This window comes from Osmerus mordax, chromosome 14 (genome assembly GCF_038355195.1).
Source record: "Osmerus mordax isolate fOsmMor3 chromosome 14, fOsmMor3.pri, whole genome shotgun sequence".
NCBI classification, from domain to species: domain Eukaryota; kingdom Metazoa; phylum Chordata; class Actinopteri; order Osmeriformes; family Osmeridae; genus Osmerus; species Osmerus mordax.
The window spans coordinates 4,736,090-4,762,547 of record NC_090063.1 but is presented as its reverse complement, the minus strand read 5'-3'; the positions used below and the strand labels follow the sequence as shown (position 1 = coordinate 4,762,547).

General features: G+C 51.4%; 2 protein-coding genes across 2 annotated transcripts in view; one reads left to right on the top strand and one right to left on the bottom strand.

The window, feature by feature from the left end:
* Window positions 1-9,998, top strand: part of cdk5rap2 (CDK5 regulatory subunit associated protein 2) — a 34,476-nt gene extending 24,478 nt beyond the window's left edge. The window contains exons 35-52 of the mRNA XM_067249674.1: window positions 255-403; window positions 642-1,024; window positions 1,321-1,553; window positions 2,075-2,126; window positions 3,329-3,516; window positions 4,631-4,981; window positions 5,188-5,313; window positions 5,525-5,641; window positions 5,771-5,960; window positions 6,526-6,641; window positions 6,753-7,034; window positions 7,153-7,233; window positions 7,365-7,612; window positions 7,730-7,888; window positions 8,284-8,422; window positions 8,659-8,705; window positions 8,871-8,925; window positions 9,449-9,998. Coding sequence (XP_067105775.1) covers window positions 255-403; window positions 642-1,024; window positions 1,321-1,553; window positions 2,075-2,126; window positions 3,329-3,516; window positions 4,631-4,981; window positions 5,188-5,313; window positions 5,525-5,641; window positions 5,771-5,960; window positions 6,526-6,641; window positions 6,753-7,034; window positions 7,153-7,233; window positions 7,365-7,612; window positions 7,730-7,888; window positions 8,284-8,422; window positions 8,659-8,705; window positions 8,871-8,925; window positions 9,449-9,603 — 3,071 coding nt within the window. The 3' untranslated portion in view covers window positions 9,604-9,998. The remainder of the gene's footprint in view (window positions 1-254; window positions 404-641; window positions 1,025-1,320; window positions 1,554-2,074; window positions 2,127-3,328; window positions 3,517-4,630; window positions 4,982-5,187; window positions 5,314-5,524; window positions 5,642-5,770; window positions 5,961-6,525; window positions 6,642-6,752; window positions 7,035-7,152; window positions 7,234-7,364; window positions 7,613-7,729; window positions 7,889-8,283; window positions 8,423-8,658; window positions 8,706-8,870; window positions 8,926-9,448) is intronic.
* Window positions 9,999-10,109: 111 nt separating this feature from the next.
* On the bottom strand, window positions 10,110-26,259 carry nup188 (nucleoporin 188). Its single transcript, XM_067249675.1, has 43 exons — window positions 26,234-26,259; window positions 25,518-25,572; window positions 25,252-25,325; window positions 25,073-25,157; window positions 24,903-24,983; window positions 24,769-24,813; window positions 24,579-24,671; window positions 24,351-24,470; window positions 24,030-24,241; window positions 23,709-23,823; window positions 23,252-23,452; window positions 22,842-22,931; window positions 21,839-21,904; window positions 21,479-21,598; window positions 21,248-21,374; window positions 20,807-20,962; window positions 20,541-20,667; window positions 20,260-20,347; window positions 20,048-20,124; window positions 19,839-19,953; window positions 19,539-19,659; window positions 19,274-19,340; window positions 18,936-19,061; window positions 18,408-18,648; window positions 17,526-17,732; window positions 17,122-17,291; window positions 16,907-16,976; window positions 16,744-16,811; window positions 16,295-16,490; window positions 15,772-15,849; window positions 15,494-15,579; window positions 14,757-14,902; window positions 14,393-14,571; window positions 14,081-14,281; window positions 13,752-13,844; window positions 13,511-13,663; window positions 13,251-13,388; window positions 13,072-13,146; window positions 12,569-12,802; window positions 12,308-12,439; window positions 12,110-12,180; window positions 11,881-12,010; window positions 10,110-11,627 (listed from the first exon to the last, which is right to left on the bottom strand). Exons 1-43 carry the CDS (start codon window positions 26,257-26,259, stop codon window positions 11,448-11,450), a joined length of 5,235 nt encoding a protein of 1,744 aa, XP_067105776.1. The 3' UTR covers window positions 10,110-11,447.
* Window positions 26,260-26,458: the final 199 nt, after the last annotated feature.

The window sequence follows — 26,458 nt, the reverse complement described above, 5'->3', positions numbered from 1 at the left end:
TACGCTGTGACCAGAAGACATGCTTGTCTCTCTCTGCTTGAGTCTCCTGCATGGTCTCTCTCTCTCTCTCTCTGGAGTATTGGAATGATCACTCACTCCAAATGATAATATCTCCTGTCTGGTCCTATCCTGCTCTTCCCTGGTTCTTATGCACCCAAGCTAAACTCTTTCTTCTCTCACTCTCTACCCATTCATGTCAGCTGGTATTCAGATCATATCCCTTTTTGACGATGTGTGTGTGTGTGGTTCCTCAGACATGTTTGGCGGTCTGCAGCCTCGTCCCAGCGGCTCTTGCAGTCTCCCGTCCCTGCCCCAGGACCAGACCACCTTCTCCTCCACAGAGAACCTGGACTCGCCCTCCAGCGCCTCCTACCCCAGCTCCCCCGCTCTCAGCTCCCCCAAGGTACCAGCCTGACCCCCCCCCCTGCTGTCAAAACCCCATATACATGGACATGGCAACTATTTTTTATTTGTCCCTGTCGAACCCTTCAGTGCAATCTTCTCCTCCTTCCACTCTTGCTCCCTCTCTCCCTTTTTATGTCTCTTTCTGTCTCTCTGTCTTGACCTCTTTCTTGCCCATTGCCCTCCCCCCACCCCCACCCCCCCTCTCCTCTCCCCCCACCCCCCCTCTCCTCCCCCAGGTGGGTCTGAAGAGCCTGCAGACGTACGAGGACTACGGCGTGTCGGAGGACCCAGCCGAGCTCCGAGCTCAGATCACGGAGCTGAAGCGTCACCTGGAGAGCCAGCTCAGGGTCACCGTCCACCTCCAGGCCCTGCTGCGGCCCAACTCCCTCTCCTCCGACCCGCCCGCCGGAGGGCCCGGCGGGGCCGGCGCCCGGGACGGGGCCCCTGCGGGTCTCCTGGAGCGAGGGGAAGGAGGAGGGAAGGAGGAGGAGAGGCAGGCGATGGAGGAGAGGATCGGGCGTCTGAGCGTGGAGCTGGAGAGGGAGAGGAGGGTGAACCGGAGCATGAGCGAGCAGCTGCAGCAGGTCCAGCATCGGAGCCGCTCCGCCTCTCCTGCCAGGTACCAGCTCTCTCTCTCTTTCACTGTCTCTCTCTCTCTCACCCTCTCTCCCTTTTGCGCTCTTGCTCTTTCTGTCTCTCACTTCAGCTGTCTCTTACATTCTGGTTTCTCTCCCTCCCCCCTCCTTCCTCTCCTCTACCCATCCCTCTCTCCATCCATTCCCCCCTCCCACCTTGCATCAATCCCCTCCTTCTTCCCCGTGTCTACTTCTCCATCCCACCCCGCGTCCTCTCCTCCACCCCTCCCTCCATCCCCCCTTTTCACACACCTCACCCCCTCTCCTCCTCCTCCTCCAGGATGGACTCTCTGGTCCAGTCCCAGGCCCGGGAGCTGTCCCAGCTGAGGCAGCAGATCCAGCAGAGCCGCGGTCTGGGTGCCCTGCAGCGCCACCAGCTGGAGGAGCTGAGCCGGGCCTTCGAGGAGCTGCTGCAGGCCAGCGACGTGGACTACTACCTGGGGGAGGTCTTCAGGGAGCAGCTGGACAAGAGCCTCAATATCCAGGAGAGCCTGGAGGGCCGCTTGGAGAAAGGTAGGACAGAACGCAGGGTGGTTTGGGGTCAAGGTGGCACGGAACGCAGGGTCGTTTGGGGTCATCCAGATGTAGTAGACAGCCCTGAGGTGAAGCCAGCTCTGTTTAGTCAAGTGTGCCATCCCTTGGTGACACTGACACCACACTCACGCCATCTCGACCGCGCCAGCCCAAACAGAGTGGGGCCAAAGGGCCAATACCAACACACACACCAGCCCAACACTGGGCCTTTCACTACTCCAAGCAGCTTTCTCTCTTGGCGTGACTCGGCGCACGCCATCCAAGATGGTGGACAGGGTGAGGTAGAGAAAACAAGTACTCCGTCGTGGTTCACCGATCTCTGGAGACTGACGATGCAGGCTACCCCTGTGAGGGAGAAAGGGAGAGAGAGATCACTCCCTTGAGAGGGCGAGAGAGGACGCGGGAACGAGACGGATAGAGAGGGAGAGAAACAGAGTTGTGACAGTGATGCAGCAGGACGGCTCCTTCACCATGTCTCTCTCTCTGTCCTCGTCTCCTAGGAGGCGGCCATCAAGATGAAGAGGACGCAGCCGTGCTGGAGCTGGCTCAAAGGTACCGCTCTCTACCGCACACACACACAGCCACACACATATACACACAAATACCTCTTCCAGGAAGCCTTCTCCTTAAGTTAGACTTTACACACTTAAACACACTTTATTCCTTGGAGAACTTGTGTCGAGAGCTTGAAGGAAAGTGATCTTGGCCTCAGGTTAGCATTTTAGCACGGCTAGCAAAACCGACTACATTTACATACATTTACATTTAGTCATTTAGCAGACGCTCTTATCCAGAGCGACTTACAGTAAGTACAGGGACATTCCCCCGAGGCAAGTAGGGTGAAGTGCCTTGCCTAAGGACACAACGTCAGTTGGCATGACCGGGAATCGAACTGGCAACCTTCGGATTACTAGCCCGATTCCCTAACCACTCAGCCATCTGACTCCCTCTTTCGACTAGCATGATAATCCTAACCCCCTGACTGTAGTCACTAGCTACGTCCCCTGAGCAGATACACCAGCAGGCCACGCTGCTAAACGGCTCTCCCTAGCCTCGTGGGGCTCAGCTTTGGTGTCAGTCATGAGGTCACACTGACAGAGTAGGGTTCTCGCCCCTGTCCCTGGTGCGGCTAGCCCTGGACTGCCTCACCAGGAGTTGCAGTACCTGACCTGTCAGCCGGAGGGCGACATCGAGCCATCAGACACCTTCGCCAGGCTGGAGGAGGAGATCGAGCACCTGCGCTCTCAGCTAGAGGGCGAGCGTGAGCTGCTGCAGCAGCACCTCTACTTCCTGGTCCAGCAGAACCAGAGCCTGTCTGAGTGCACCAGAGAGCAGCTGGATCTGTGAGTGGACTGGACCAGGACGGGAGCATGCGTTTGCTGTGAACTCTCTCTTCCTCCTCCTCCTTCAAGATGGCTACTCTGACTCTGAAGTGGAAAATCTGAAAACAACGGAAGTTGATTGACAGATTTTTTATTTAATTTTTCCTGTTCCTTTGTGTGAACGTTTTCTTCTTCTTTCGAGGGGTTTTCTCCGGTTCTTGCATTGTGAGCCGACGTTGGACTGAGTACAGATTGTGTTTCAGTCTGTGTGTGTCAGACTGTGTGGAAGCTGTACAGCGGATACTCCAGTCTCTTATCAGTTCGTCCCACCTTTAAGCTGCCTCACCTCTCTCACCTTGGATTCGCCTTTCTTCTCTTGTCTCTCGTCTCTGCTCTTCCCTCCCTCCATTTATCTCTCCCTCCCTCCCTCAGACTCTCTAAGGAGCTTCAGGAGAAGACCCGTTTGGTCCACAGCCTGCAGAGGCAGCTGAGAGGACAAACTCCCAGCAGCCACCTCTCCTCGGCCTCCGACCTCTCCGACAGGGCGTCGCAGGAAGCCAACGCCTCCCGCAACAGCCTCACGTCCTACGCCTCACAAAATGGCCGCCCAGGTCTACACGGTAAGCAGCCGGACCTGGACAGAGCCAGATTAACATACCGGACCGCTCTGAGCTGTTTTGGTATACTTCTTTTATATATTGTATATCTTGGGTCATAGTCATGTTTTTTTGCTGTAGTCTAGTCATGTGGATATAGACACTGGCTGGACTGGCTGAATTATTACAGGGCCTGGTAAAGTTTGTGACTGGGTGGAAGGTTACTTCAGTCGAGGATTAGACCGGGTCTGTCCTCGCTGCATTAAATATGGATCTTTTTCCCCCCCTGATGAGATTGCCTGAATCTCTGGTCCTCGACCTATCCCTGCTTCTGGTCTGGCCGGGTAGTGGGCATGTTGTAGTAATGGCACTTCTTTTCCACTCAGGCCCATTGTGGTCCAGTCAGCCGTCCCGCAGAACAAAGAGGGCCAGCCAAGGGCAGGACAGGTGTTCTCTTACCTCTAGCCCTCCATCCCTCCATCCTCTGCTTGGAGCTGCATTATTCAGGAGCACCTATCCGGTTTAATCTTCAAATTGTGTTTCCCTTGAGAGGAGACAATGAGGGCTATTAGAGAGATGCATGATGTGGGTGACTGACACGTGGGAGGAGAGAGGGGGGGGTAGAGAGAGAGGGGGGGGGGGATGGAGAGAGGGGGGGGTGGAGATAGAGATGGGGGATGAAGAGAGAGCAGGATCCAAAGCCAAAACGTTCTTTTCCTGTAACGCTGCCTGAATGTGTTTTAGTTGAGAGATGCTTAGCTAGCTAACGTACAGTTGGAGCTCACTAACTCACAGGTTACCTGAGAACTTGGAGACGCGTCGCTAAAGCAGCTGCTAGGCTAGTACACTGCTGACAAGATAGTCTACAGAAGCTACGCAAACTGAGACGACTGTTGCGTACAAGGCCAAGCAGGTCTACCCAAGGCAAACAGACACAGCGATTGTTTAGCTAACGCTAGACCCGAGGAGATGGATAAAGAGGAAGACCAGACAGAGAAACAGGAAGAGGTCTCTCTCAGGAGATGGAAGCAGGCTCTGGAAGCTTCCAAAAGGAACAAGGGTATTTTTGACCCCGAGATGCTGAGCGATCTTTCTCTTCACGTGTCTTCATCCTAATATTCATTGCCTTCCACCACAGGGCTGAAAGATTCCAATGGAGATCTGGCGACGTCCTCCGAGTCTGCAGCCAAACGTTTCGGGGGTGGAGCCAAAGCCGGGGGCGTGTCCGGCCACGAGGGGAGCTCCGTCAGGCTGCAGAGGGAGAACGTTCGCCTGCAGGACCAGCTGAGGAGCAGCGAGGAGCTCAACGCCACCCTGCGTAGCGAGCTGGACCTCCACCGCTCGATCCTGGACCAGAACCAGAACCAGGCTCACAACCAGGTCCAGAACCAGGACCACGCAGGGCCAGCGCCACAGAGGGAGGCCCAGATAGGAGAAGGACTGTCAGGCACACAGCAGGACACAGCCCAGCAACACAACATGAACCCAGGTACTGGACCCGAGTCTGACCTAAGGGGGGGATCTTCACCTGGAGGTGGGGTGAGGGGTAGGGTTTGGTGTTGATCAAGAGGTGATCAATTTCTTCTTGAAAAAAGCTTTTGATCTTTGTTTGTACAGTTTGTAGGTGTCTCTGTAGATGTCTCTGTGAAAGCGTGTATGTAAATGTGTGTGTGTGTGTGTGTGTCTGCCCATCAGACCTGCTGGCGGAGCACCTGCTGGAGATCAGGGCTCTGAGACAACGTCTAGAGGAGACGATCCGCACCAACGACCGGCTCAGAGAGCAGCTCGAGAGGAGGCTGGCTGAGGTGGACCGAGACCCAGGTACACACACACACACACACACACACACACGGTATGAAATCACTCAACATGCGTACAGTCACCCTTTTAACATTTCCTCAAAAGACTGTACTACTACATGTGTTTGGGCTCCAAATTGTGGATCGATTTAGTCCCTTCGCAGGTCTCAGAACCAAGGTCAATCCTACCTGACCCTGACTGACTGTGTGTGTGTGTGTGTGTGTGTGTCCAGCAGCCACCAACATCTTCATCCAGGGTATGGAGGACCAGGGTCAGCTGACCAGCGAGCTGCGTCTCCTCTGGGAGCAGAACCAGGTTCTGAAGGAGCAGCTCAGCATGGGCTCCAGAGGTAGCACACACACACACACAGACACACACACACCCCAGGGGAGCTGTTTTTACACAACAACACACGCATATACGTTCGATAAGACAGACACATGCGCACACGCACGTCATAGTTGTGTGCGTGTCCCAGACAAGCAGAAGGAGAATGACAAGCTGCGCGAGGCCCTGGCCAGGAGGACGGCCAAGCTGGAGCAGAGCAGGAAGGAGGCGGAGCTTCTGAGGCAGGAACACGCTCGCCTGCAGGACACACTGGAGAGGAGCTCCCAGGAGAACACACACCTGCAGGAGAGCCTGCACTACAGCAGGGAGGAACTGCACAGGTACACACACACACCTGCAGGAGAGCCTGTACCCGTGCAGGGAGGAACTGCACAGGGTACACACACACACATGGATGCTTTAGCAACACTGTCGTATCGTCGTCCCAATCTCCCCATGCAACATGAAACGACACGCACATACACCAATTAGAAGATACTGTCATCATAATGACTGTGACATTACACTCTTTACATCTTCATTATCATCATTACCATGGCAGTCAAAGGGAACCATATGTGTAATAGAGGCACACACACACACACACAGTAGTGAGGACCTGTGACCTGGGCCCCAGTGACACAGTTGAGTGGGGTGGACACCTGACACCAGGAGTCTGGTGTTGGGTGACATCGCTTCTCCTCTCCCTTTCCTGTGTGTGTGTGTGTGTGTGGACGGTTACTGGAATGTCGTGTGTACGTTCACTCCGTGTGTGTTCACCCCCCCACCCCCCCCCCCCCCCCCCCCCAGGCTGCAGTGTGAGGTGATGTTGATGTGTGTACCCCCCCCCCCAGGCTGCAGTGTGAGGTGATGTTGATGTGTGTACCCCCCCCCCCCCCCCCCCAGGCTGCAGTGTGAGGTGAAGCACCAGAGACAGCAGCTCTCAGACAGCCAGAACCTCCTGCAGTCTCTACGCGTGGAGCTGCAGGTCTACGAGAAGATCAAGACTGGAACACACACAGGTACGTACACACACTCTAGCCCTGAGTCACAGAGAGTACTAGTATTAGTACTGGTTATAGTCTTGGTCCTGAGATTCCCATGGGTGTTTGACCCATTTTCCTTTCCTGCAGAGTCTCCTCACGTAGCTCAGGGTCCTGGCCCTGGCCTTGGTCCTGGCCCTGGCCTTGGTCCTGGTCCTGGCCTTGGTCCTGGCCCTGGCCCTGGCCCTGGCCTTGGTCCTGGCTCTGTACCGCTGGACCTGGGGGAGCTTCTGAAGGAGATGCGTCACCTGCGTGTGCAGCTGGAGAGGAGCATCCACACCAACACGGCTCTGAGACGGAGGCTGGAGGAGCAGCTCCACTCAGGACCCAGCAGAGACACCATCAACATCAACTACCTGCTCTCCACGCCAGGTAGACACACACACACACACACACACACACACACGTGTTCATATACACAGACACACACGCTCTGATGTATACTGATGTGTTGTTGGTAGTGTTGACCGTGTGTGTGTGTGTGTTTCAGAGGACGGAGGCAGGTCTCCAGGTCGTGACCCTCTCCACCACTCCTCCCACTCTCACCATGACCCCGCCTCTGATCACCATGGTAACCAAGACCCAGCAAGACCTCAAGTCTACGACGGCTGGAAGGTTAATGTCATTTACAGAGTAAAAGGTGAGTTTGTACTAACTTGTGTGTGTTTCTGTGTGCTTGTGTGTGTGTGTGTGTCCGCCCAGACGCTAAGCGCCAGCCCCGGTCGGAGCAGGACGGTGAGTCCCAGTGCAGCTCTGGAGGGGACAGCGTCACGAGCGGCCCGTCCCGCCTGGTGCCGGGTCACCGTCTCTGGGCGAGCCGCGGCGGGCGCCACGTGCTGGGCCTGACGGAGGACCACAGCGCCCTGCGCAAGCAGATCTCCGAGGCCCGCCGGCTCACGCGCAGCCTGGACACGCGCCTGCAGGAGTGTGCGCAGGGCCAGGACAACAGGGTAAATGCACACACACACACACATTAGTGTGGTAGGCTGTATTCAAAAAGTGAAGGTGTGCAAAAAGGTGGTACGGTGTGTGAATAAGACTGTGTGTGTGTGTGTGTGTGTGTGCAGGCCTCAGAGCCGGGGCAGCAGGTGTCAGGCCTGTGCGTCAGTGTGAGCACCATGCAGCAGGTCCTGGAGGAGGCAGCCAGGCTGCTCAAGCTCTACTGGAGGGTCTCCCTGCCTGCCAGCCCCCCCACAGGGGAGAACAGCTCCTACAACCACCAGCAAGTAAGAACACACACAGAGAACAGGAGAACATGGACATACACATACCGGACTATGTCATCGGTCACCCAGACGCACGCAGTACTGTACGCACGCACAAACCTTGGACACAACCATGTCGACTCCCCTTCCAAGCACACACACTGTATCCCGAGTCATCGGAATCATCTCGGTCCCCAAGCCCCATCTCACTCTGTCACCGGTGACAAACGTCTCAAAGGAGCTCTATGAAGCACGAACCGCTGTTTGTGGTCGGTGGTCTGCCACAGGTGGTAAGACTGGGAACGAAATCAATCTGATGTATTTTGCTGTTCTGTTGTCTCTCTCCTTCCTTCTCCTTCCTTCTCTCTCTCTCCTTCTCTTTCTCCCCCTCTCTCTCTCCTTCTCCCCCCCGTCAGGAGGAGCTCCTGCAGAGTGAGGTGTCCCGCCTGAAGGCCAGGCTGTCCCAGCAGGAGAGGATGCTGAACGGGGCGGTGAAACGTCTGCGCTCCACCAACCAGCTGAAGGAGGGCATGGAGAGGGTCATCATAGACCAGCGTACGTCCTCACACCTCCTCACAGACGAGCGCGCCTCTGACCCCGGCCCTCCCACGTAGCAGTCATACCCATTCAACACGTACATGTTTTTTGTAGCCATTTCTGGATTATCCTCACCAGTGAGACCTTACATGCATAGTGCACCGACAGAAGTTGGTTGTCGGATCCAAGGCTGAGTGGGTCCGGTCAGGTCAGAGTGGTGACACGGCCCCTTTTCTGTGTTTTTGTGAATCCAGTGGCGCTGACCCACGGAGTTCTGAAGAAGGCCCGGGGGAATCTGGAGGTGAGTCCTACAACCTGAACCTGCAGCTGTGAGCTGGTCCATCACTTATTCCAACCACTAACCCCGTCTGCCTCAGGGAAGGTTCCTCTGTAATAACTCTCCATCTGCCGGTGTCTCTTATCTCTCTCTCTCTCTTCTTCCTTGTTCATATGGGTCAAATGTCAGACAAATTATTACACCCTCTTTGGCCTGAAGGGTCAGTCTGGAGACCCAGAGGAAGGTTAGTGTGTGTTTGTGTGAGGCACGGGCCTTTCACAGTGTTAAGTCATCCTGCATGACTCGTGTTATTTTTAAGTACGCTAACTTTTGGTTTCCTCCAAAAGTTGTCGAATTCAAGAGTTTGTTTATCTGGAAAAGGTGTTCTTGTGGAATGCTTTCGCATGAAATGGTTTTCTAACCTCCAGGCCCAAATGCATGCTGGGACCTAAACCTCTTCAGCTTTGATGTTTCTAGGCTGAGCGGTTGATGGATGACAGGTGCATGAATTGACCATTGCCCATAAATCCATTCCCTGTTCGTTCACCCTTTGTCCAGATATTGTGACCAAAATGCTGTTATTGACAGTTGCTGGTTTTCAAAGTAACCCTTTTATTTAATCTCAAAGCTGCATGGATCAGACAAACCTGTTGGCTAAAAAGATTAGTTTTGCAAGGTTTACCTAAACCCTGACATCACACATTTGAGTGTGTATGTTTATGATGTTTTATCTACATTGATGTGATAATCCTTATCTTCTCCTTCAGGAGGTGCCAGTCAGTGGTCAGTAGGACTCAGAACGGCAGGAGCCCCTCAACAGGAAGTGACTGTCCAACTTCCTGTTCGGAGCCCCCCCGGAGACAGACACTCGGAATGCTCGGAGGAGAGGAACAGCGACGCCTCCTCGCACTGTAGCTACTAGACCACACACGGCTTTTAATGCTACCTAATGGCCCCGCCCCTTTCCCCTGCTGTAGTACTGTCTTATCTGCTTATTGGTTCTTTGAAATATTCAAATTATATATTTGGGAAGTTGTACTGTATTCCAAGCACATCTCAGACCTATTTTTTGGTACGCAGGTTGTAAAAGATTATTTTTATTATGTAACAGGCTATTTTGTCCGGCTCTTGTAAATATGAAATTTGGACATGTTTTATTTCTTTGGTAATTTTCCTTTTTATATGACAGATTGAGGAGAGATGTCTTATCAGTTGTTCCTTCCAAGTTGTTCCTGTAAACTTACTGTACTTTACTCCTGGGCTAGTGTGTGTACTGAGTTCAAATTCAAAAAGAAAAGTAAATTGTTGCATTTTAAACCGTGCTCATTCGAATTGTTTAAACCACCCGTTTATGCCTCAACATGTTTAAAAAAATGGTTGCTAGTAGCGACCATAGTAATCTCCTAAAGACACGCTGTAATATATAGACTTATACATACTTTAATTACAAAATACACACACTAATAGTAGTATGTAAACTATGGCACTGCACAAACCAAAACAATTCAAGCAAGTACGATGCTACACTGGTACTTCTACAAAAGCTCCTTTATTATCATATAAACGTGTTCTTTTTTCAATGAAGGGAGGGGGTATACACCTTGACCACTATGTCACGTATAAACAGCTGGAAAGGAGTCGATTGTATCGTTTAACAGGTGGAAGCGAGGAGTTCAGAAAATTGCAGAAAACATCACAGCACAAAAAGAGAATGTTTAAAAATAGAGTTGAATATATAGCAAAAGTATACCCCCCCATCCAGACATTATAAAAGTCACGGGAGAGAGAGAAGTAGCAAACAGATTCAGAATACAGAGTAACTACCAGTACTGACTTCCCAAGGCAAGCTTGTCAACTATCCTAACAGGTCACTGGTACATAACATGTATAATGTAAATTCGGTTAATGTGCCCTTCACAGGATAATCATCCTACATGCTTAGTTTCCTCTGCTTGGCACCACATGAGGGAATTTGAAGTTGACCTATAAAACTAGGTCTGTGGAGAGTCAAAAACAACACATTCGATAGCACCGAGATCTTTTACAACTCAGACTGGTTCCCTTATAGACTCCCCATGTTAAATTAGCTAGGTTTCATTTCTGGATGCCGACTGCCTTGGAGACATCTAGACCTACTGAAGACTTTGGTCTGCGTGCACCAGGCCTCAGAGAGACTGGTTGGTTGTGGCAGAGAGGAACCACTGGAGCTCCAGAGATCAGGGTCTACTCATTTACTAGCCCAAAGTGAGCTAAATCTCAAGTCCCCACGCCACTATGTTTGTTTGGCAAAATCAAATCAATTAAACATTCATAAGGTGGCCTGTGTACTGGCACCCGATAAGTGAGCAGGAACACATACAAGTAACCAATCGCTGTGCAGGCACTCAAACTGGTAGCCAGTCACAGAGCCTGGATTTACAATGCATTCAAATATCAGGTTTGATGGAGACAGTAGCACCATGTCTATGTTAGCACTTGGAAGTTCTTAGCTGTACACATTCTTACAATGATTCATCCATTGTAAGAATTGAGGAGGCGAGTGTCTCGTGTCACCGCTCTGCCTGTACTTTGGCTCACCCAGGAACGGAGCTACACATCAAGACAGCTGTCGAGCCGTGTCTAGGCTTTGAATTCTACATCCTCACCTTTTTTATTTTTACTTGTTTTTTAATTTTTAAATACCCTTTCACCCCACCGACTTGTCCTTGCTCCTGTGTGGTCCTTGTATCCGTTTGTTCCTGGTTCTTTGGGCTCTCCGGGCGGGTCTTATCCCTGAATGTGTCTGACGAAGGCCTGCACCAGCTGGATGAACGGCTCCTGGCCCTCGTGGCTGGCCTTGGAGCCCGAGGCGGAGGGCTTGGTCTGGGGGGAGGGCAGCAGGCCGCCGGCCGGGGAGGAGGGGGAGCCCCGGCGAAAGTGGCGGGACAGGCTGGACAGCAGGGTGCTCTGGGGGGGAGGAGGGAGGGAGGGTGGTGGATACATGTTGAGGAGAATGTTCCTTTAAGTGAAAATGTGACTTGGAACAGGACTACGCTATGGCTGAATGTCTGATAAGGTACAAGAGAGCCTGAAGATTTAGAAAAAGGAGTGTTTAGAGCAGAGAAAAGACATGGTTTAAAAAGAAATTAAGAAAAAAAGGGTGAGAAAGAAAAAGGGGGGAGAGGAGAAACAAGGGAGGAAGAGGGAGAGGCAGACGCACCAGCTCAGAGCTCAGCTCCTGCTTCTGCCTCTGCTTGTCTCTGGGGGGGACGCTGGGGTCTTTCAGACAGCGCACCGCCTGGGAGATCAACACGTAGAAGCAGTTCTCCATGGTGAACATCAGCAGGGACCTGGACACACACACACACACACACACACAGAGTTACATAAATGTTCCTTACATATAAGGCAGCTTTATATTCCTGTGAGCCTCTTCTCCAGCTCCTTACTTCAGGGCCTGGACCTCCTCAGACGAGACCAGGAACGCCACACTCAGGGAGGCCGGCTCCTTCTTCTCCACCTGAGCACACACACACACACACACACCAGGCTGTTAGCTACTCCACAACTCCCCCCTTAGCACACAGTGGAACAGAGTCGACTGCCGCAGACGCCCAGGAGGCACGTGGAGGCGCTGGAACAACTACCTCTCCCAGCATGCTTAGCGCCACGTTGATGGTGGCCAGCAGGGTTCCGAAGGAGGGCGCCACGTCCGAGTCGAAGGCCGGGTTGGTGAAGCTAAAGACGAAGAGGGTCCTGTACTCTGCCAGGTCCATACACTGGAGGAGGGAGGGAGGCAGAGAGAGATGAGGGGAGGGAGGGACTACGAGGGAGGATTGACAGCATCGACAGACAGGGGCCAGCTCCAGGTGAAGCAGGTGCTGTCGAGGGCCCGGGAAGGTGCTGACCTGGTCCAGCAGGATCTGACAGCAGTCGGGGGTGAAGCGCTGCAGGGTGGCCAGCGTCTTGGACAGGATCTTCAGCAGGCTGCACTGCACGGCCAGCACGGCCTTCTGCTCCACCTCCTCCCTCTCCCCTCCCCCCGCTGCGGCTCCTCCCCCGGGGGCCGGCTTGGAGGGGGTGTTGGGGGCACGCTGGGGTCGGGGGAGGGAGTTGGGGGGGAGCGCCTCACCGTTCTTTGCCTGCCAGTGGGGAGGTGGTGACCTTTTACAATCTGAACTCATTTACACAAGTAAGCCGTTTGTAAAATGTTTGTAATGAGTATTTCAGAACATCAATTCTAATCGTTCCATTATGACGTGTGTGTGTGTGTGTCTGTTAGGTGAGTGTGGTAGTCTTGGTGTGTGTTGTAGTCTTAGTATGTGTGTGTCAGGTGAGTGTGGTAGTCTTGGTATGTGTGTGTGTCAGGTGAGTGTGGTAGTCTTAGTGTGTGTGTGTGTGTTGGTCTGACCTGGAGGTAGTGGTGCAGCATCTTCTTGCTGTGGAGGAGGTAGGTGCAGGTCTGACACAGGTAGCACAGGTTCACCTGAGGCGACACACACAATGAAACATGAAGAGGGAGGCTCCTTTGGTACTGCTGTGCGTGTGTGTGTGTGTGTGGACCTGTGTAAGTGTGTGTGCGCCCCTCACCTGGATGTCCAGCAGCAGCTTGGGCAGGTGGAACTGCCACTCCTTAGAGAAGCTGGACAGCTGCAGCAGGAAGCCCACCGTGTGGTCAGCCTCATCCAGACACACCAGGCTCTGCACCGTACGCACCGCGTTCAGACACTGGGGGAGAGGAGGGAGGGAGGAAGGAGAGTTCACAGAGGAGGGAAAGGAAGTAGTTAGGTAGTTGCTTGTTTAGACTGGATGGAATTTGATATGTGAATCCTCAGGTGACACACACACACCTGCAGGATGCGCTCCTGGTGGACTCCTAGGAAGTCGAGAGCCTCGTTGATGAAGTTGTAGCGCAGGGTCTTCAGCAGGCTCTCCATCAGAGACATGCAGAGACGATACACACCTGGCCAGCAGGGGGCGTCCTGGGGCTTACGGGAGAACGCCTGAGAGAACACACGCACACGCATTGACACACACGCACGCCAAAATGTGAAGCGAATCACCAGGAGGTCAGCTGGTCACGGTGTTCACCTGGGAGGCTCCGTTGGCGTGGGCTTCGTAGACGCTGAGGAGAGGCAGGCAGATACTCTGGATGACTCCAGCTCCAGCCACCGCTGCTGCCCCCTGCATGACCGCGCACACACACACACACACATCAGGCTCATTCAGATTCACCTCAGGGACCAGCCAGTAATGGTTGCATTTGTGTGTGCATGTGCCGTGAGTGTACTTGTGGAGTGTGTGTCTGTACCTGTAGAATGTGTACCTGTGGTATGTGTGTGTGTATGTGTTTTCTACACATCCCTCTCCCCTACCTGGGGCGTGTGTGTGTGTGTTTTCTACACATCCCGCTCCCCTACCTGCGGCGTGCGGGCCAGTGTGAGCAGCAGGTGCAGCACAGCCTCTGTGAAGTACAGGTTCTGTTTGCAGCGCAGGCTCAGTTCCAGAGCACTGAGGACAGAGGGCAGAACCGGAACCTTCCTCAGCACCAGAACCCAGTGTTCCCCATCCTCGTCCACGCGACACAGCTCCTTAGCCAGGTGGAGCCCGAGCACACACACCTGACAGAGAGAGAGAGAGAGAGACGGAGACAGAACATTTTAGAGATAAATTCAAACTAAATCAACTGGAATTGTCCTTCGGTCCTGGTTCAGATCCCTCCCCTCCCTCACCCCGTCTCTCTGGTCCTTCTGCAGGCTCCGGGGGTTGTCCGTCTCCATGCTGTCCTTGTCCTCCAGCCCCTCCCCCAGCGTGGCCGTGTGACGCGTGCTGTCAATCAAGGCCAGCGCCTCGTCCTGCACCGTCTCGCACACACACAGCAGCAGCTGGGGCAGCTGGGAGATCTCTCCACCTGGGGCGGGGCAGAGGGGACAGTCAGTCTGAAGGCGGCTGAACCGCACACACACGGGTGGTTAAACAAGAGACCACACACACACACACACACACTACCATCCAACCCCACACAGGGTAATCGCCAGTGACACAGACACACTTTTATATACACACACACACACACACACACACACACAAACCCACCGTTGAGCCCCTGTATCTGCAGGACAGATATGAGGGCAGAGAACACCTTGGCCTTGGTCCTCTCCACCAGGTGCTGGTCGGCCTGCAGGACACTCTCCAGGATCAGGGACAGGGGGGACAGCACGTCTGGGGCCCCCGCCACCAGACTGGGGGGGGGGGGGGGGGGGGGGGGGGGATGAAGAATGAAGTTTCTCAACATCAGATGATGATTTATAATAATGTGTACGTATGTATGCATTGTATAAAAAGAAGAATGAAGATTTATTTGGGGAAGTTATGGTTTGTGAAAAGCCTTGAAAGAAAGGGAATTCGACTGGCCCACAGAACCCAACTGGTGTAGAAGCAGGTGTTAATGATGTGTGCTGTTTGGAATACAGTAGACCCACACAGCTCCTTGTGCTGTGACAGGTGGAACAACTGTCCTGGAATATCCTCTTGTTTGTGCAAGCCTCTTTCAAGGCTTTTCACAAATCCCAATATACCACAAACCTCTCTTTCTTCTTCTTCCATATGTATGGTAAGCTTGTTCTATAATGTATCGCTAATGAAATTGGCTTCAGGTTTGAACCTCTATCAGTTCTAAAAGTCACATGAATCACATGACGATTCTAGGCATCGTTAGCAAATGACTTCACCGCTCATCTCTTTCCAGCATCGAAAACCGCAATCAAACCCTAACTCTGGATGTGGCTCCCCTGCTCCATGCATACCTGCATCTCCAGTGAGGTGTGGTTTACCTTCTCCACTGCTTGAGCAGAATGAGGAGCAGCGTGGCCATCATGGAGCCCAGACGCAGACACGGCACTGAGGAGGGCACCAGCAGCTGAGAGAGACACACACTTTACTGATACTGGAGCAACCAGGGAGGGAGAGACACTAGGACTTTACTATGGAGCGAAGGACGGGTAGAGGAAAAGAGAGAGAGAGAGAGAGACAGAGACAGAGAGAGAGACTTGGAGTCATGGAGTTGACAGGGTGAGATGAGGAGCTGGATGATGTTGCCGTGACGACTCACAGCAGCCTTGGTGGCGTCCAGGACGTCCATGAAGAGCTTGAGTTTGGTGGAGTCGTCTGTCAGCTGCATCACATCTGACTGGACAACATAACAGCCAATCAGAACACTGCTCTACGCTTAGGGACCATCCGGAACCAGAAATAATGGCAAGTGCATCCAAACTACTACTGATTATCATCTGTCAATCAACCTTTTCAATACTGTCAACAGACTAAAATATAATATTTAGATAACACATTTATCTAATATGTATTCTATAACTGTAAAATCAGTACAGGTGAGAGAAAGAGAGCAGTGAGTGAAGAGAGAAAGCCCAGTGTGAATGTGTATGTGAGAGAAAGAGAGAGCATGTATGTGTGTATGAGAGAGAGAGCACTGACTAAGAAAGAAAAAGCAGTATCTGTGTGTGTGTGTGTGTGTGTGTGTGTATGTGTGTGTCTGTATGTGTATCTGTGTGTGTGTGTGTGTGTATGCGTGTGTCTGTATGTGTATCTGTGTGTGTGTGTATGTAACAGACACGTACGTGACTGGTGGACAGTATGAGCAGCATGCGCCAGGCTGAGATGAGCATCTGGATCTCAGAGAAGGCCCGCACCCCCTCCTCCTCCGTCTCTGCTACCTGCACCACCAGGGACTTGACGTACTGGGACCAGAACTCGTAGCGCCGCCCGCTGGAGAACTTCTGGAGCGCATCTTTCAGAGACTGCTCCAGGGAGCCACTGGAAAAACATCACAGCAACATATACAAATACATATATACATAGGTACACATATACAAATATATATACATATAAAAAAAAAAAAAAAAAAATTCCGGGTAGAAAATGTGCTCAAACTACTGCTAAAAACGACCTTATTTACCAGGCATATACTAATTGGAATTCTAGAAGATTGGGTGTGACCCATTAACACAAAGACAACAGTGATCCAGTCAGGAAGTGAAGCAGTGACGGCCATGTTTGATTGTTTTACCTGACGACGTAGTAGATCTCCAGGCCGATGATCTTCATGACAAAGGCACACGTCTCCAGCACACAGGGCTGGGTGAGAAGGTCAGAGTCAGGTGTCTCCTCTTAGATCGCGCATGTGATATTTATAATAATCTCTAGGTGTGTGTGTGTGTCAGGTTCCTCACCTCAGTGCTGTCGGAGGGGGGGGGGAGCGATGCAAAGAGGGGGGTGGTCAGGTTCTCCCAAAACTTCTCTCTGAAGGTAGAAAAACATTTTCAAGTACCCATTACACAAATTGTTCATCTATTGGTTGTCGCCATTTTTATACTAGAAGAAGTTGCTTAAGTGTGACCGTGGCCTTACATGTGTGTGGGTGTGTGTGTGCGTGCTGGTGTCTTACTTGGTGCGCAGGACGGAGATGGCGCTGTCGCGGCGGTCCTGCCAGAGGGCGTGCAGGAAGGCCATGGCAGCTCGCTGTAGCAGGGGGGGGCACCAGTACTGCCCCCGCTGGCCAGAGTCTATCAGGTCCAGAACCACCTGCAGACAGCTCCACTCTCCCAGCAGGAACTCCTGGGGACGGGGAGATGGAGGAGAAGAGAGAGAGGGAGGAGAAGAGAGTAGGAGACCAGGACAAGGGAGGAACAAGAAAGAAACAGAAGAAAAAAAATGAGATTCACATGTATTGACTTGAGTCACCATGTTATCCATATAATGCCAATAGGTTCATTAGGAAACAAATGAAGATATGCAGAATTGGCCCAAAAAGCCCTCAAAATCCTTTCCCCCGTGGCAACCACCTCTCACCTTTGACCCCTCGCTGCCGTCCTTGACCTCCAGGTTGAGGAAGAGCTCGATGAGGCCGGGCTGCGTCTCCACGGCGACGGTGAGGAACTCCAAGGTCATGACCTTGATCCTCATGTCCTCCGTGCGGCTCTGGAGCCGCGTGAGGAAGGCGTCCCGGATGGCGGCCGCGTCGATGCCCAGGCAGGCGTACACGGACATGGGCGCCACCTGGACGTGAGCAGGACAGAGACAGGGACAGTGGTGCCATCACATAACTACTACTGGCATCACTGCTGCTACTAAAACACACGCTAGTGTTTCTGCTTCAGCACTACTTCAACTGCAGCATCAGAAAGACCTAAGAGCCACCAAGTTGTGACAGAGAGACAACTACTACTACTGATGTAGAACTGATACCGTAGCATTGATTGATGAGGATTGATTATGATCGTTCCCCTCCCATTGGTGTAAATTGCGACCACTGTCATTCCTCCGTGTAAGTGAGTCAGGTGGCTGAGCGGTTAGAGAATCGGGCTAGTAATCAGAAGGTCACTGGTTCGATTCCCGGCTGTGCAAAATGACGTTGTGTCCTTGGGCAAGGCACTTCACCCTACTTGCCTCGGGGGTAATGTCCCTGTACTTACTGTAAGTCGCTCTGGATAAGAGCGTCTGCTAAATGACTAAATGTAAATGTAAGTCTTTGAATTCTAGATGAAAAATTCCCCCTTCCCATTCTGTGTACGACACGTGTATGAAAATGTGAGAATTATGTAAGGAAACGAAAGAAACCAAGAAAATCTTTGTGTGTCTGGCTGTGTGTGTGTCTGGCTGTGTGTGTCTGGCTGTGTGTGTGTGTGTACAGCCTCTAACAGTCAGTATTGTGTGTGTAACTGTGGGTAGTACCGTGGCCAGCCTCTTGAGCAGCTGGATGGCGAGGCGAGGCAGCGCGGGGTCGTGCTTGTGGTAGATGTACTTGGCCAGCACGGAGATGAGGTTGTTGCCGTGGCCACCGTGCTGCGTGAGCGCCTGCTCCAGGGGGGACACCAGGTCGGAGGGGGGCTTCAGGCGGATCACGTTGTTGGTGACGGAGAAGGCCAGCTTCACCGTCTGGATCAGGATCTGACCCGGGCTCTCAGAGCCACCACTGGAGGGAGGGAGGAGAGGGAGGGCAGGGAGGAGAGGGATGACAGACGGAGGGAGGGACAACCAGTCAGCAGAGTTTAACACTGCTTGCCAGTTACTGTTTGTCTTAGTATACTTCAGTTAAACTCAAATGAGCTTTAGCCCCTCAAGTATTAGAATCCCTTGAGGGGCTAGTCTAGTCCCAGGTGAGTCTAGTCCCAGGTGAGTCTAGTCCCAGGTGAGTCTAGTCCCAGGTGAGTCTAGTCCCAGGTGAGTATAGTCCCAGGTGAGTCTAGTCCCAGGTCCTACCTGCTGGGCTGGGCAGCCAGGACCACGTCGATGGTGTCCACCCCCACGCCCATGATGTTGACCACGGCCTGGCCGGCCTCTGTGTTGGCCAGGCTGTAGATGCACAGGGACTGCAGGGTGGGGGTGCTGGAGGGAGGGAGAGACGGTGTGAAGGAGTGTGTGAGAATGTGACAAATAGGAACACAAGAAGCAACCATTTTTGAATACACAAAAAAAGACAACGCGCTCTTTGGCCATTTTCATCTCCGGGTGTTCACAATACTGTCAACCAGTCATCTCATTTTACAACACTAGACACGCTGTTGTCTGTCCTCCATCTGACCCTGGGTGTACCATACCTGCCCTGGTCCTCTCCCTCCGGGCTCAGGTTGAGGATGGCGTGGACCAGCTCCAGGATCAGGCACCCTACGGCAGGGAGGAGAGGAGGGAGGAGGGGGAGAAGAGGAGGATGGAGGGAGGAGAGAGGAACAGAGGGAGGGAGAGATGACGAGGTGCAATGAAAACACTCAACACGTCTTCGGAGCAGAATACAAATCTAAAGTCATGTGACAGGCAGTAGGATTGGGCCACATTGTGGTCCAGTGCAGTGCCAGAGCCCCTCACCTATCCTCTCCCTGACCCCGTAGGTGTTGTAGCGCCACTTGTGGTAGGTGGGCAGCATCTCTTTGAGCACCAGCAGCACACAAGGGATCAGACCTTTGCTCTGGGTGCTGCCCAGCTGACCCTGTGTGAGTGTGTGTGTGGGGGGGAGAAGGAAATGCACAGAAAGTGTGTGAGGGGGAAAACGGCAAACCCACCACAAGCATAATACATTCATGACATACATACATTCAAGACATCATGTGGCAAAAAAGGCACATTAAAAGGCATATCAGATCCGCCTGGAGTTCACGGGGGCGTTACCTTGACGAGGGTGGTGAGGAGACGGAGGAAGGCGATGGTGACGGAGTACTCCCCCCTCGGCTGCTCGATCAGGACCAGCAGGTTACCGTAGTTACCCGCTTTCATCCCCTCCGCGCTAAAGAAAGACGGGGGGAACTTTGCGTCAGATTACATTGACACACCACCTCCAAATATTTGGTACGACCCAAATGTGGCCTTTGAACGCCTACCTGATGGACTGTGCCATGTTGGTTGGAGGGGACGAGGCAAAGGGGAGGAAGCCCGTGTGGTGTAAACTGGACCAAACCTAAGAAGAGAGAGAAGAAAGGCGACAAACACATTGAGCCGGTACGTGCGCTGTAACAGAGAGACAACGCCATAATTTTGACCCCGGTCAGACAGATTATAACCCCGGGTTAGGAGGGATGATCGGTAATCCCACCTTGCCGGGCATCCTGGCCGCCAGGACGATGAGGCAGTTGACGCAGGAGGCGATGACCTCCACCGGAGGGTTGATGACTGACGTGAGCCTGATGGAGGGGGGAGGGGGAAAGATGAAAGGCAAGAAAAGCTCAAGAAATCTGTGGAGGTTGAGACCTCACGTTCATTTAGGTCACAGTCTAACCACCTGTGGGAGACCACAGACAAACAGAGGTTCGTGCTTCATAGAGATCATTTGAGACATCTGTATGAGAATAGTCTGTGTGTGTGTGTGTTCCTCACCTCTGCAGCAGCATGTAGATGCGTGAGGTGAGAGGCAGGAGGCAGTCAGACACAGTCCAGTCAGTGCTGATGACCTTATGGATGAGGTCCAGGATGGGCTTCACTCTCTCACAGTGCATAATCACATCTAGACAGGGACCGGAGGGGAGGGAGAGACAGAAGGAAATAACGCACCAAAAATAGAGTTTAAGCACATTTTTGGTCATCAGGATATGAGCGTGCATGGAGAAGCTTGTGTGTGTGTGTGTGTGTGTGTGTGTGTGTACCTGCGGTGGAGACGACATGCAGCAGCATCTCGATCTCGCAAGTGAAGAGGGTCCAGGCGCTGTAGGAGTAGTCCCAGCGGACCACGTAGCCCTGCTCACCCGCACACACCTGGCCCAGAACCCCCTGAGGCACACGCAGGTTGGTCTGGCCCACACCTGGAGGGGAGACCAGACACCAGGAGAGGGAGAGAGATACCAGAGGAAAGAGAGACCAGAAGAGAGACCAGGAGAGAGAGAAAGAGACCAGCAGAGAGACCAGCAGAGAGAGACCAGCAGAGAGAGACCAGCAGAGAAAGAGATCAGACAAGATACCAAAAAATTACATTAGGAGAGAAACAAGTGAGAATACAGAATTTGCATAGACGTGACATAACGGCACGCACACACACAGCTGAACAAAGTCTGAACAGCTAACACACACACAGGTCCAGCTGAACACACCTAGAGGGTAGAGCAGCTTGGGAGTCTGTCTCCTCCACAGAGTCTCGTCCTCTCTGGAGAGGACGTCACTGGGCTTCTGCTTGTAAACCTCCGTGTAGAAGGACATCTTGTCCAGGAATGTGTACACCTGATACACACACACAAAGTTCAAAATAAGAGTTCAAACGTCATTTGGAATGGTTGGGTAAGTGAAAAAAAAAAGAAACAAAATAAGCTTGTGTGGGTGTGTACCTTCTTAGCGGTGGACTTGTCAGAGAGAAGAGCGGTGAGCAGCTGTAGCAGTGGCCCAGTCTTATGAGGGAACATTCCTACAGCACTGTCCAGGACCATCCCCAGACCCAGGTTGGGCTTCTGACAAACACAACCAGTGGAAACACATGAGGATCAACCGAACACAGGATGTCACATTCGGAGATGTACACACTCTCCTTGTTTGTATGATAGATCGTTTCGAGTCCGAAAAAGTACAGCCTTGATTTGAATTTGACGAGTCATTCCAGTATCTTGCACACAGCTTTTGCCATCCGATAAAAGCCCTGTGGCCTACACGGAGGAGCTCCCTCTCCGTTGTGGAGCCATGCTCCTGCTTACCGTTTCCCAGAAGAGCTCGGCCAGGCTGGGGGCAGACAGGACCTCGCAGGCCGCGTTGATCAGGTGCTGAGGGACAACAACACACATCAGGCTCGTCATACCTTTTGGAGGTTCAGTCTGTCAAAACTTCATGGAGGTCTTAGCCCCAAAGCCCTCTATTTTTGTTGCGTGTCGTCCTTGTAAAATAGGGTGACTGGTGTCAGATTTAACACAGCTAAGGTAACATCAGCAATGCCGGTGATATATCACCTAAGCTAGGTTATCATCAGTAAGGCCAGGGATTTATCAGCAAAGCTAGGTTATCATCAGTAAGGCCAGGGATTTATCAGCAAAGCTAGGTTATCATTAGTAAGGACAGGGATTTATCAGCAAAGCTAGGTTATCATCAGTAAGGCCAGGGATTTATCAGCAAAGCTAGGTTATCATTAGTAAGGACAGGGATTTATCAGCAAAGCTAGGTTATCATTAGTAAGGACAGGGATTTATCAGCAAAGTAGGTTATCATTAGTAAGGACAGGGATTTATCAGCAAAGTTAGGTTATCATTAGTAAGGACAGGGATTTATCAGCAAAGCTAGGTTATCATCAGTAAGGCCAGGGATTTATCAGCAAAGCTAGGTTATCATCAGTAAGGCCAGGGATTTATCAGCAAAGCTAGGTTATCATCAGTAAGGACAGGGATTTATCAGCAAAGCTAGGTTATCATCAGTAAGGCCAGGGATTTATCAGCAAAGCTAGGTTATCATCAGTAAGGCCAGGGATTTATCAGCAAAGCTAGGTTATCATCAGTAAGGACAGGGATTTATCAGCAAAGCTAGGTTATCATCAGTAAGGACAGGGATTTATCAGCAAAGCTAGGTTATCATCAGTAAGGCCAGGGATTTATCAGCAAAGCTAGGTTATCATCAGTAAGGACAGGGATTTATCAGCAAAGCTAGGTTATCATCAGTAAGGACAGGGATTTATCAGCAAAGCTAGGTTATCATCAGTAAGGCCAGTCCTACCTGCTGGCTGCCCAGAGTCTCCTCCTCAAAGGACGTGACAACAAAGGACAGGAGGCCGTAGATGCACATCCTGGCTGTGCTGGCCGTGCACTGGGAGGAGAGAACATGTGGAGCTTTAAACATCCTGAAGATGACCAACATCACTGGTGCCGCTTGTCAGTCATCGCTTGCTTCCTCACTCAAGTTCAACATAAGGTCCTCTAACTCACAGATGCAACTGACCACCTGTGATAAACCATCTCAGCAAGCTATGCCACCAAAAAGATAGCTATTTAAATGGCACGGCTGGGCGGTATTGATACTGCGGAATGAGTTGAACCAATTGAACTTGGTTACACATGCCTACATTTAGGTTTTTGCGACGACCATAAGGTGAGTGTGTGTTTGTGTGTCCATGTCCTGCTACTCACGTTGTTGCCCGAGCCTCCGAGGCCCTGCAGCAAGGGGGTGAGGTACTGGAACACCCCCAGCTGCAGCGCCGTGTTCCCTATTCGCCGCACCACCGGGCTGGCCTCGTCTGGGCTCAGCGTGTGCCTCAGTAAGACCCAGGCCAGCAGGACCGGGCCGTGGTGAGGAATGTCCCCGAACGTGAGGAGCAGCTGGTCCATCTCCTGGAGACGCGGAGAGAAGGAGAGTGGATGGAGGGACAGAGATACGGACAGAAAGATGGAGAACTTAAGAAATGCATGGAGAGATGGATAGAGAAGCCTGCACGTTTCACAGAATAATTTGTGGACTCAGCACTGTCTCATACATGAAACATTGAGGGGATAGCAGAACCGACTGCAAGTCTGTTTCCCTGTTCATCTTCCTAACCGGGCTGTCTTGTGCACATGAAATCCTGGCTGTAGTGGTGGTCGTGCGTACCTTGCAGATGACGGGACTGCTGGAGAACTGGTGCTGCTCGGTGCGGTCCTCCAGAGCGCACTTGTGCAGGAAGTCGATGTCCATCCCCTCCACCAGGATCAGAGAGCTGAAGTATCTGCATGACACACAGAGAACAATGTTGGATGTTGACAAAAGGGACACCCATAATGTTCGGTCATCTTCATCATAATGCCTCCCACAGCCTCAAGTAATCCAGACTGCAGAGTTATTATGGTAGCCTACTATATGTAACTTCCAAAACAGTGCTGTCCGCCCACTTATTTCGTTCCAGGTGAATCTCAGAATCAGCCTGCTGCTCACCCTATGCGGTCGACAAGGGCATCCATGCTCTTGTCCACCAGGTGCCTGTTGGTCTGGCGCTGGCCGAAGCCCTGCTCCTTGAACATCTTGGTGAAGCTGAGCAGGTCGGTGGGGCCCATTTCGAAGTAGGCGTAGTACAGGAAGAGGATCTCCAGCAGCAGAGACTGCTCCCTCAGACACTGGAGAAACCACCGAGACACCTGCCTCTCTGTCTGCAACACACACACACACAGATATACTGCATAGGAACACCTGGTCCTGGGTGAGCACACCTCAGCTCAGATACTGAACCAGCCGAGGAGCGGGGCTCGGACGTCTCACCATCAGGTTGCCGTGGGTCTCCCATGTCGGGGCCTCAGCTTTGAAGAGAGTCTCAAACTGCTTCTGGTAGTTGGTCACCAGGTCCTTCTCCAACTTGCTCACGCAGTTCGAGTACTCCGCCTTGACAGACAGCAACATACACACACAAACAGATAACAAAAGAAACCTTGAGCGTGTAACTCCAGAGTAAGTGCGCGAGATGTGACTAAGCTTCCAGCGGCTGCTCACCCGGTACGGGTGACGTTCGTCCTGGAAGTACGTCAACAGCAGGAGCACACATCTCAGCAGACACACGCGCTCCTCGTAGTAATAGTCTGCCACCTGGGGAGAAAACACACACGCACAGATTTACAAATATGTTTTCTACGAGAGGATGACCAAAACTTCTTCATGGTATTGCTGTTGGGGGTGTGCCTACTTTGAGAATGAGGGTTTGGCTCTGTCTCTCATCTTGAAGGACAGCCTTTGATGGAAAATAACACAAGTCAAGTCTGGTTTCATTTTTTTTTTTATGTACACACACACACACACACACACAGACACACGCTTCACCTTGAGTGAATTCCGAGTCCCTCTGTAGTCTTCCTGTAAGTAACACTGCAGAATATGCACACTCTGTTGTTCGCTGAGACCCTGTAACAATCAAATATTCCACAAGATTAGAACAATACATACAGATTCAGTCTGACAGCTCTTAAAGGACATTGAAATGAGTTACCTACCAGTACTTTACTGATCCTTAGACCAAAGTCTTTCAATGTCTGTGCAACATCTTTGTCAGCTTTTAGTTTATCTGCTGATGATGAACTACAAAATAAACAGATATGTAGTGATCATCGGGCAGACTGTTGAAAAGTATTCAACTTAAAAATGTGAAGTACTCAGATTGACACCACCATACCTTGGTGCTTTGTAGTAACTCAATCCCTGCAGTAACCTCTCCCAATTTCTGTCCAACTCTGCTTCGATTTGAGCCTTTGTCCATAAACAATTGAAGTCATACAAGGATAGTACTTTTTTTTATACAGAGGATAAACACCAATAAATAAGTTAAGAATTTTCGTAACTACTTTGTACATTAATCAGATGTTAACTGAAGCATACAACAAATCCACACAGTCCACTGTTTGTAATGCCTGGTATAAGACAGAGGAAATCTTGACATACCGGCTCCCGCAAAGCAGATCTGCCAAGTAAGATGGTCCATAACTCTCGACTGCTCCTGTGTGGATTTAATATGCTACGTCTGAATATTATGAAGCCATGATAATTATCAAACTATATACCACTCACATGCTATTGTAACAACAGCCAAGAACACTGACATTGTATTTCGAAGACTAAGTCATTCGTAAAATGTCACATACGTATATTGATACAATGCATAAGTACACTATTACACTACTACATCATGTATTACATGACAGATTGTTGCGACGCATCATCCACGACTCTTGCAGCTGTCCCGCACATTTTAGCTAGCTAAATAGCTAGCGTGCCGTTAGCTAGCTTTTTCAGGCAATACAAACCCAAAGCATTTCTATTCAGCTACCGCTTAGTCACTCAAGTATTCATTAGCAAATGTGCCTGGTTGACTAAGAAGAACTTCTGAGCTGTTGGTATTGTATGCTGTTGTCTGGCAGCATGTGATTGAAAACTATCGACCGCGCTTCACTGCCATTCAAAAGAAAGGCAAAAAGCTAGCTGGCTAAAGTTAGCTTACAATACAGCTTGTTTGAGAAACTCAAAGTGTGACAAGACATTTAGGAAATATCCTAACTTTAACACATGCACGCATATTTATAGACTTCACATAGCTTTAGATTCCTAAAATAATTAGTTATATAAGTTTCTTTCATTAAGTTAGCTCGTCAGCTAGGTACCTGACACACATCTCCGAGTTCGCCATCTTCTTGTCTGCCACCTGATTGGTTGCTTCCCACAACATGCACCCGCGTCACGTAGCCTGAACGTTTCATATTCATTTTTAATGCTGATACATTTATATGAATTGCTCCACTTCAACAGCTGATATCTAATTCACTTTTCAGAAACATATGATTAAAATAAAACATAATGAATCATTTTTCGTTTCTGTGTACCACGTG

Excerpts from the sequence above, each read along its gene's own strand:
- nup188 (XM_067249675.1), bottom strand. The coding sequence starts at position 26,259 with ATGGCGAACTCGGAGATGTGTGTCAG. Across the intron at positions 15,850-16,294 it reads TCATACTGTCCACCAGTCAC|TCAGATGTGATGCAGCTGAC; the intron begins GTACGTGTCTGT and ends TATGTTGTCCAG. Across the intron at positions 13,845-14,080 it reads CACTGGCCCGCACGCCGCAG|GGGGCAGCAGCGGTGGCTGG; the intron begins GTAGGGGAGCGG and ends GCGGTCATGCAG.